We start from the raw sequence: 11406 nt of genomic DNA on the forward strand, positions 1-11406 counted from the left end.
TGGCTAGCAGAAGAGGTCAACTGCCCTCATTTGCTTAACAAGGGAGTAGAAGTATTAGGGCTGACAGCGAGAATGCTTTTGGTTGTTTTTAGATGAATCTAATCTATGAACTGCAAACCTAGTTTATGGATGTCCAAACTAAACATTAAGCAGAAGCAATCAACTTTGTTCTTTCAAAAGCCTAATATGTAGGTTCTTTGGGTGTTGGGTTTTTTTTCCTTTTTTTAACCTTTAGGTAGAGTCAGGACAGTCCCAAATTTTATACAGCAGAAACTAAAGATGGAGACATTAGCGTTCTGTGGCTTCACTTAGCAGGTACCGATTAACAGGTTCCTGTCATTCATTCAAAAAGTTTAGAGCTTTGTTGCCAAGTTGCAACAAATTCATGGCTAGCTTTAACTGATGGTGATACCGCACATGAACAATTTCTGGTACCATAAATACCTTCACTCACTGGAAAACAAACTAAAGCATCTACTTCAAAGTGTGTCTGTCCTGTGGAATTTAGGAAGAACTCCTGGAAAGTCTGAACAAGGCACACTGAAATTTGTGGGATTATTCACCTACATCAAGTTAGGCAAATACTAATGTGAGCTACAGCTTCAATGTGTATCCTAATGAAAGTGATGCATATGTTTATAATTCAATACAAGCTCTAAACAGCTTATAGGAATATCCTATGGACATTCATAACCCATATCCCCTCCGTATTCTTACAGACAATCTTCATAATATGCTTCAAGGGGATTATTAAATAACCTACAGTGAATTTCAGTGTTCTTTCCTGACCTGAACTCCTCCCTTCAACCTAAAAATCCTTTAGACTACTTTTTTATATTCTGGAGCTTATACTTGCTGTCCGTTTCATCTTTTTGAAAAAAATAGAGCAACATAGCATAGTGCAATTTTCCCTGCATTGTCTCTCTTTACTTCCCCATTAACTAATGGAATGAAATGTTCCTTATTTCTGGTAGAATTCCTTTTTACTACTCTATTAGTTGTAACTTTGAAGCTTCAGCCCTTCTGACTTTATACACTCATGCTATTACTTTTTACTTGCTTTGAGCCAGAAAGCTTTATTCTCACTTTTTTATATGATTCCCCAGCTCACTCAAAAAAAAAAACCCAACAACATTTTATTTCAACACAGAAACCATCATTTTATTGGAAATAATCAACAGAACTGCAAGAAGTTTTAACGCAGTGCTGCACTATGTATATTTTATTATAGAACTGCTCTCTGGTTGAAAGTCCTACCACTGCACCAGCTTGAAAGCTTCTTAACAGAATGTCACAAATAGCATTTTAGATTTTCTTACATACCTTGTGCTAGCAAACCTCCCCACGTGTGACAAACCTCTTAGTTTGAAAGAGGAACTGGTAAACAGACTGTACAAAACTGATCTTTCAGTATCTATGGCAGTTGTCTTTTTGCTGTTGGCAGCCTCCATTTTAAAGGGAGTGGCTTTTTCACTTCATTTCAGTTTATTAGTAGGCTGACTTAGAGTTTTGCCACCATCCGCCTCCAATTCATTTGCCTCTTCCTGTAATTCATACTCGAGCTCATAGTCCGAGACTGATTCAGTGTTATCATCCCAGTAATCAGCTTCGTATCTGTCCAGTAAGTATTTCTGTGGTGTAATGTCATCATCAGGAAAATTCTTTGGTTTTTTCTTTTTTATTTTCTTTCGAATCTTAGAAAGCTGCTGCTCCTGCTCTTCTGTCCAAGCAATGCTTTCTATATCTCTTGACACTTTCAGTCTTTTGTAGTCCATTATCTGCTTATTCAGCAGTTCATGATCAATACCAAAAAGATTAGACCGCATGGATGAATCTGAAGATTGAGTTGCTGAAGAGAACAGTTTACTGTGGAAAGGAAAACAAATGCTGTGAGCTTTTTCCTTCGTGTATATTTTAAGGGGCAATACTAATTGTGACAACTTGAGTAACGCGGAAATAAACTCGAGTTTTCAGTTTGATTTCATTAATGGACTGTGTTCAGCGTTGTGGTCCCTATGTTAAGAAGGAAGAGATACCACTGTACTAAGTGTCCAAAGACAGACTGTGTATAAGCCTGTCAGTGTGTCAACAGATTTAACGGGAGGAAGCCAATAAAGCAGCTACATTCCAGATGAAACTGCTTGCTTCTGGGAAAAAGTGTGCATAGGTAGCAGAGTGAGCACTGGACCTGGGAGCCCCAAGGAAGTTAGATTTCTCCCAGCTCTTCCAAGAAGTGAGAAGCAGCAGCCTGTGCCCCGAACGCATCAGACAGGTGTATGAATAACAGCATATGGCACCTTAAGCTGAACTTAAGTATTTCCACAAGACAGGGAGGAAGATGCTAGGTGCCCTGTGGGAAAGTCTGTCACAACAATGATTTCCCCCAAGAAGCTATTTCTGATTTGCACCTGATGAACCATCCTGTGGGAGGTGAAGGCACAAAAGGCATTTCCACCAACAGACTGCAGCACACAAGTGCAAGGCTGTTGGCTTTGAGAGCACCCAGTCCGCAGAAACATTATTTCAACAGATTGTTCAGCCCTATCCCTCAACAGCCAAAAATCCCTCACAGAAGAATGCTGAATTAACTTACTTTTTGTTAACTTAGGGAGATTTATCAGTAGACTTGTACTCATGTATAACAATCCACACTTATACCAGAAAAAAAATGGCCAAGTAGAGGAGTACCAACAAATGTAGAGTTTTTATGCTCATGTATCCTGGGCTGCATCAAAAGAAGGGTGTCCAGCAGGTCGAGGCAGGTGATTCTGCCCCTCTACTCCACTCTGGTGAGACCCTACCTGGAGTACTGTGTCCAGCTCTGGAGCCCTCAGCACAGGAAAGACATGGACCTGTTGGAGCAGGTCCAGAGGAGGGCCACCAAAATGATGAGAGGGATGGAACAGCTCTCCTGTGAGGACAGGGTGAGAGAGCTGGGGTTGTTCAGCCTGGAAAAGAGAAGGCTCCAGGGGGACCTTACTGCAGCCTTCCAGTACTTAAAGGGGGCTTATAAGAAAGATGGGGACAGACTTTTTAGCAGGGCCTTTAGCAACAGGACGGGGGTAATGGTGTTAAACTAGAGGAGGGTAGACTTAGACTAGATATAAGGAAGACATTTTGTACAATGAGGGTGGTGAGAGACTGGCACAGGTTGCCCAGAGAGGTGGTAGCTGCCCCATCCCTGGAAACATTCCAGTTCTGGCTGGATGGGGCTCTGAGCAACCTGATCTAGTTGAAGATGTCCCTGCTCACTGCAGGGGGGTTGCACTAGATAGCCTTTGAAGGTCCCTTCCAACCCAAAGATTCTATGATTCTATAAGAAAATTACCAGCAAGAAACAAATATTACCACTGCAAAGCATTTTCTAAAATTTAATTGTCACAAACACGTTGGGTCTTGAATTCTTAAAAATTCTAAAAATATTTTCTTCATAGAAGTAAAGATACCAATACCAGAACAAGTATTGGGTCTGCAAGTAGCAAATCTGATGACTATGTCACTCAGAGTACAGACATCAAACACAGCTAATTTCTAAGACTGTGTTCTGGTATCACCTTATGGGTTGGTTGCCTCTGACACCATATACGTTATGCTGTTACAAGTGACAATTCAGTCATTCTCCACAGCTTAACAAAGGTCCACTTATATATAAAAAATGTATTTCCTTTCCATATTTGCAAACCTGTGGTCTGCAGAAAGGTATCTCTGCACAAGAACCAATGACAAAATAGCCTATGAAAATGTTTCTGCGCTAAAATATGGAAGTAAACCAGCGCATATATAGTAAGAAATATTTTACCTTAATTTTCATAAATGGGTGTAACATTGGTAAAGAAAGCTTAAGGCACAAAATAAAACACTGTCCTCTACATTTAATTTCTGGGGTGATTACGTTTTGTCCTAGACTATTCTGTAGCCTCTTCTGTTAATAAAAAGGGGTCAACCGATCTCTTTAAAAGCCGAGATGCCTTTTTGGTAAGGTCTTCCAAAAAGTCTCTCTCAATTTCCTCATCACACCATTTGCTGAACTCTAGGATAACAACAATGTACACATCTAATTAAAATATACTTTCTGTCACGTCAAATAATACCCAATTTAAGTTAGCCAACAGAAATGGAAGTGGACACTTGTACAATTCTGATTTGAAAAAACCCACCTAGAATCATTCTGAGAGAGTGTTTCTACTTCTTCTGTAGGTCCAAAATCAGCAATTGACAATAATTCCTCAATCTGTAAACACATTAAATCAATACATATTAAAGGCCCTGTATTAAATTTACATTGTTCACACATACACAAGAAACAGGCATATATCAAACAGCAAATATTTTACTTTCTATGTGTTTGGAATATTTAGTAAAACCATTTCAAAATAGCCTTTTCTTTCACTTACATGGAAGTGCTTATACTTCTTGCCTGGGAAGTCTGTGTCAACTAACTGATGCAAGGTTTCCCACAAAGTTTTTTGCCTCGTACATTCTGAACAGTTGGCTAGGGATTGTGTGAAAAACATAATTTTTGTTTTACTTGGTCTTACTTCAGTCTTGCAAATCTTTTTTCGTAACATTCTTACACTGGGGTGGGGTTTTTTTTTTCCTCCCCCTTTCTGCAAGTTTGTATTTCTATTGCATGTAAATACTGAGTTCCTCACTCCCTTTTAACATGGCACCTAACCAGTAAATGCTACAAATCTAGTATATCCAGTGCTTATAGACTGTACCTAATTGTGAAAATTTTATTTAATTTGAGATTTTTATTCCTAGTTGTCTTCGGTGGTTAACTTTCTTTGGTGCCTATGCACTGAACTTGAAGGTAAGGTAGTACAGGGGTTTTCTTCAAGAAGAGTAAGTGGTCATTTAACAAAGTTTCAGAGACAGTGGTTAGTGGAACAGGTTCCACAGTAACAGACCTGAAAGGCAGGACCTGCAGGGGCAGATGTCTGTAGCTCCATCTGCGTACGTTAATAACAGAGTAATAGTAATGACAAAGTGCTTCCATAATCACTTGTTACTTCTTGTGTAGAATTTCTTGCGTTGATTAGGGGGAGCATAATAACAAATACAAACAGCTTTCGGAAGTGTTTACTTAATTTATATTCTTGTTGATGCTAATGCAGGTGAACAACATTTGCACTGTGGATCATTATATTGGCATGAAACTCGGAATTTTTCTGACCACAGAAAGTTCAAGCAATTCACTGCATTTCTAGAGATTCTGAAGTTCTTGTTACCCCTTCCGGCTCTGGTAATACACAGCGCATGAGCCCATAAGTCACTAACAATAATTGGTTGTAATAGTAACACATCTAAGAATAAGGCACTTGAGGGCACAAATGTGAACATGCACTTGTCAACTGATGTTCTTTCCATTCACATTGAGCTTGAGGAGATGCTTTTCATGGGATTCCACTCCCTGGTGTCATCTTTCTCTTCTGGAAATCTCACAATTTAAGAGCTCTCACTTCATAGTCCTAATGACAGTAAATTCATAGAAAACATCATTATTCTAGCAGTATTTCAAAAAGTTAAAAGTATCAACACCTTGACAGAAAATGTGGAATAGTAAAAGTAATTTTAAAAGTAGGGAAAAAAAATTTAGTATGAGTGAGCTTACATCCGCTATGCGAAAGATCTGCGCTTCCCTAGAAACATTTTAACAATTCACAGATGGAAAAGGGTTGGGCTAAAAAAACCCAAGCTTTAAAGTCATGTGGTTACATTCAATGGCATTTTAAAAACACATAACATCTAAAATGTGGAAGACAGCTCCTCAGACTTCGTTTCTATAATCATGTATACCAGGCAACAGACAACTGCCTACCCTGTATTATTCCTTAAAATTCTAATTTCATTTTTTAGGATTTCTTTATTGGCCTAATGATCTGGCCTACAAGCTTTTCTGAAAACTTCACTTCAGAAATGTTAATAGTAGCAATCAAAAAAAGCTCATGAGGCAATAGCTACGAGGATTCTTTCACATTGTACATAAGCATCAGTCTTAGTCAAGATTCTTTGCTAAAACACTTTGGAACATGAAGAGGAAACGGTATAGACGAAGACTGATTTTTAATGTAGATTGGTAGAACAATTGAATGATCAGCGCTCTCAGTATTCCTAAGCATTATGGTATGCTAAGTTTATTTATTATCTTATACAAATATCATTATATTTGTACATTGAGTCAAAGACTACAATTACCTCTTTTACAGCTGCAGCTTCTTTGTCTTTCACAAATACTATTGGGGGCACATTTCCTAGAATCTGCTGACTCGTCAGAAGATACCTGGCAAAAATACAGCATTCACCAGCATAAGTAACAGTACAGCACCCCTCCAGGACAGATAAAGTATGTTAGATTAATTCCTGCAGTACTGCAAAGTTAAGGATATGGTTTGCAAAACTTAGTCTGACGGGTAACCATTCAGGTTAGTGCTAAGCAATACTATCACTGCAGAATCCCAATGCTGAATGTATAACATACAAAAACCACTAGCTGCAGGTCCCACTGACTACTGATGATTTAAGAGTTGTCTCCTATATGTGCTAAGCGATACTGCTATCACTGCAGAATCCCAAAACTTAGTCTGACGGGTAACCATTCAGGTTAGTGCTAAGCAATACTGCTATCATTGCAGAATCCCAATGCTGAAAGTATAACATACAAAAACCACTAGCTGCAGGTCCCACTGACTACTGATGATTTAAGAGTTGTCTCCTATATGCACAGGCTGGCGCAGGTCTTTCCTCACTTCATTTGGCTTCCTTATCCCTGCTGTAAAGGCGAGAGCAGTGGGGGATAGAGCCCTCACAGCAGGGCAAGACAATTAGTCCTACGTGCTAGCTGCAGAAAGGACCTACAGGACTCCCATCATCATCTTCCCAGCCAGCCACATTCCTTCTCAAAGAGAGGAAGCTGATGGGAGCAGAAGAGAGCACTGTGCTGGACACAGCCTAGGGAAACAGGGGGAAAGGAAATGGCTCTACAGGTATGTTTCAATGCCACCTTCCCCATGGGGTGAACTCCTGATCCTCCAACAGACTGGCTAGATAGCAGAGGGTAAGCCCAGGAAAGAGGGAGAAACAAAAATGTCTATGATACCCTGAAAACTCACTGGACCCTCTGCCAAAAATGGGTAAAAGCATCATACTACACTGTAGCATCCCAACATTTATTTTTTGTATCAGTATTATGAAGAATTTCTGTAGTATCAGGCATCCTTTCTGGAGGTCCAAATTGTCCCTAGCGACCCAAACTGCCCAGTGAATCTGCAGCATCATATTCTGGCCTACTGTCGTGCACAGCATGTCCAGCCCACCGTCACTGAAGTGAAACTTCAGTGAAGTTTCAGTACAATGAAGTGAAACTTCATCCAAACTCCTCCTTCTTTCTCCTCAGCCCAGTCCAATCCTAGGAAAGCACAGAAGCCAAATAAGCCAGCTGTGCTCCTGCAGAATACATAGCTGGTCTGACACAGTCATCCTTCCCTGTGAGGCTCATCACAGGCAATGCTCTTGACTCCAAATATCTTAAAAACCTAAAGCATCCTAACAAGTCATATACAGTTTGTTAGAAATACTTAAGAAATACTAGTACATGGCTATCAATTTATGAAGTGGTCTAACTGTTTGTCCCACAGCAGTACCGTATACGTGGAGCACTCTTCTGCAGTACACTTTCAACATAACTTTCTTTCTCCGTAGTAGCACCAGGATTCCAGTACACACGACACGCTGAAAAGTTTGATGCCAGGGACACCTGCAAAAAGACAAACATTTCTTTAAAATTATATATATACATACACTTCATATACAACAAAGTCTCTAATTCACAAATACACATACAGTGACTCAAAACAGGTATGTAAATTCTTAGGAGAATCTCTCTGCCAACTCTGCTCTTAAGAACGAAAATTACGTGATGCCTTTATAGAGGTAGTTTAACACCAAATAAGATTTACATTCAGTACCTGAAAGGACTTTTTTTATTCACTGTCTGATCTCCCCTTCAACTGAAATTAAATGGGGAAGTCTGTCAACACCTGTATGTTACTGACAATGCTACAGTGTCAATGCGACAGTGCTACCATCACAAATACTCCAGAGAATGACAATTTACGAATACAGTTGAAAGTGTAAGCTTCCGCTAAAGAAGGACCTGTGACAGAGCCTGGTTTGTGGTCACCCAGAGTTTGATTTTGATAGTGACAGAAAAGAGAACGCCCTCCATGCCACTGTAATGTAAGAGACCCTCCAGCTCTAAAGCCTGCTAGGAACCTCCAGGGCCTGAACTTCTAGCTCACTAACAGATAATATTTGTAGCTGTCATGCAAGCAACAGAAAACGCACAGTGTGCAGGGGCCAAAGCACACAGGAGATAGATTGACAGTCTTCCTGAAGAATAAACTTCTGAAACACAAACTGAATTCTGAAAGATTTCTGTAACTCTCATTCACTGCATCTAGCAGCATCTTACAGAACAGGTTCTTGCCATGACAGTACACTCAGCAAACTTCTAATAACTTGTCTGGCTCAACCGAAGGAAGGAGCTGAGGAAGAGGGAGGATAAAGAATAAACTACTCATTGGAAGGCAGAGTTCAGAGGTCATCTAATCCAGAAAGCAACTCTTCAAACAAACACGTGTCTACAGACATTTGCAGGAAAAGACAATTCCATCAGGGTATTCCCAGGAATGAAAACCATGTCACAGTCTGCTGTTGACAGTGCTACTCTTTCCTAGGGCAGAATGGACTGTCCTCAAAAAACAAAGTAGATACTGATTTTCTCCACCGACAAATAACTCCTCCCTTGGGAAATCCACCACTCATTACAAAAAAACCCACCATGATCATTAACCAGCTGTTTCTACTGCAGGATCAACCCTCCGCATCTCCCACACTGCATCTAATGTAAGCACATAAACAACCCTAAGTAACACAAGCCTGTCTTCATCATCACATGAGTAATGTTATCGAGTGGATAAAAGTTTGATGTATCAAGCCTGAAGCATGACGCCTATCTGTTTTGCTTTTACGTAATTTTAACTTTTGATACCCAAAAAACCAAATTCTGATGGATTGCAGAAGGCCTACTAGAAGATTTCTTTTGGTAACGTAAGTAATTGTATCAGACCAGAATCAGCTCAAAAGTAAGTCAGGACTGAGTCTCAACCATGTCCCAGTGCAGCACGAACACTAAGCACTATGTAATTATAAAAAATCTGTGCTATATTTGGAAGAATGCTGTTTCTTTCCCTCTCTCATAAGTTACTTCATCTACAGCAATGCCTCCTGAAAGTTCTGTGGCTTGCCTACACCGGACAGTATTTTTATGTGCAGACACGCCACCCAAGTTAGACAAGCTATCCTCAAGGCCCTAGGTAGAGAAATTCTGTATGAAGGATACTGCACATATAGAGCCAACAGATTCATCTTGACCATGTAATTTCAATCACTTGCCTGAAGACAGAATGAATTCAAAAACACGTTTCAATCATAAATGACAAACCAAGCCCTTGTCATACATGCAGCTATGAGGTGCAATTTTTTTTCCCATGTTTCTAGCTAACAAAGCTAAGTCCATCAAGCTTTTAAGCAAACATTGGTATCATTTAATATTAACAAAATAGCAAATGCAGAAGAAAAAACTACAGACAACAAACAAGAATGTGGAGACTGGCTTAGCTCCTGAAATTAGAGCTTTAACATCCCTTCCAAACCCAGGAATTATGACAACGCTAGCTACAATTAAGATACAAATTCCAATTCTTTCAGGAACCTTGCTTGCCAATGCCATTTTCTTAGGTTTGCCTTTTCTTTTGAACTAAGCTCGTGCCCCACCTAGGTCTTATGCCTGTGTAATGATGCTGGTGAGGGACACAAGGAGGTATCAGCTCTCACAGAGCTGCACAAAGAAAGGTTTTACACGTAGGTAAAACCAGGCTCATCCTTCTGAAAGGGCATGGCAAATAGTACATGTCTGAGTAACAGAAAAAAGTCATACCAGGAGAATCACCATTTAGTTGGCCTAAGTTGCATTTGCATTATAGTGGGAAAGGTCTACTAAGCCAGGTACAACAGTGGTAAAGTTTTCCTAATGTCCAAGATGAATCCAGAGCCCCATCTTCCTGTGATGTGCCACGTCAGCAGCAATGCAGCAGAACTCCTCCTGCACACATCACAACATCCAGGGCAGCTCCTTTGGCGCACCATGCCGACCTCAAGGCACAGTCAGAGCCATTCAACACAAGCTGCAGCTTTGGCACTTGCCTTGCAGACTTCCAGCTTGAGATCATAAAGTTCTTGATTAACTTCACAGGTAGTCATCATGTCTGCCACAGCTTTATGGATAAGACTATTCAAGACTCTGAGGCGTATGTTATCTTCCTTCCTAGTTTTTGTCTGGTCATCTTTCATTACAGTGGCAAACTTGGTTGGTTTATACATCTGAAAAAAAAATACACAAATCACTAATTACAAACTTGTACTAGGCAATTATATACAGTTTTATGCACTCTACTAGGTATGCTCTTAGAATGCCATTACTGGAGCTGTGATGGCTTGGTATAAGCCTTATGCATCAGGTGTTTCAATAAAGAATATTTCTCTTCACAAAAATCCTTGACCTTCATGTATTACAGTCAAGGTTTCTTAGTTTCTTTATTATTTTGTAGCAAGTTATTCCACTCAATAAATCAGTTTTCTAAAATACAGCATGTATTAACTGAAAAGCATTGCTTGTTTAAAAAACAAACATGAAAACTTGTTTCCTGCAGAAGCAAAACTAAGCTGGTACACGGAATTTCTAATCTGGATCGGTTGTCTGCTATGGGCTCAAGAGCACACAAGAGAGTGTTGGTGTTGGCGCAGGTGAAAGACAGCACAGGAGAAGAAACGGCCACTGGGAGCCAAACGGCTTCTCTCCACAGCAATCCTGGCATGTCACAGTGGAACTGAGGCCCTAGCGTTCATTCACAAAATTCTGCTATTTCTCCATCAGAAAACGTTTTTCCCGTTAGACACAGTGGCAGAAGCACAAGCTTGTTCCACCTCCACAGATAAACACTGCGCCTTAAACGCTTGCACTTACCAATTTAGATCCCAGGGTAGGGCTGTTATACCAAAACTTCTTCCTTTTGGGGAAAAAAAGGAAAGGAAATCAGCTTTACCCTTCAGCAGCGCAGAGAAACAACTGTGTCACTAAAACCACCGGCAACACCCTGGTTTCCATGCCCGCAAGCGGTTTTCCCCACGGGGGTTACAGGCGCGGGTGTGATACGGGGAGCTGCGCTTCCCGGCCACGGCTGCAGCCGCGCACGGAGGGGGGAAAGCACAACCCGATGGCCGCCTCAGGGATCGGCGTCACTTCGCACAAGAACGACTTGGCCTTATCACGGCCCCACGGGCCCC

The 11406-nt window shown here is 40.6% G+C and overlaps 1 protein-coding gene across 1 annotated transcript; it reads right to left on the reverse strand.

Annotated features, from left to right (window-relative positions):
* Positions 1-1475: 1475 nt before the first annotated feature.
* RBFA (ribosome binding factor A (putative)) lies at positions 1476-11129 on the reverse strand (the record flags this gene model as incomplete). Its single annotated transcript, XM_010284912.1, has 6 exons — positions 1476-1866; positions 4158-4231; positions 6199-6283; positions 7644-7756; positions 10267-10443; positions 11087-11129. Coding segments are annotated over 6 exons (883 nt in total), but the record flags the coding sequence as incomplete, so codon positions are not given.
* Between the last annotated feature and the right edge of the window lie 277 nt (positions 11130-11406).

The sequence above is a fragment of the Phaethon lepturus genome, unplaced genomic scaffold (assembly GCF_000687285.1).
Source record: "Phaethon lepturus isolate BGI_N335 unplaced genomic scaffold, ASM68728v1 scaffold10354, whole genome shotgun sequence".
NCBI classification, from domain to species: domain Eukaryota; kingdom Metazoa; phylum Chordata; class Aves; order Phaethontiformes; family Phaethontidae; genus Phaethon; species Phaethon lepturus.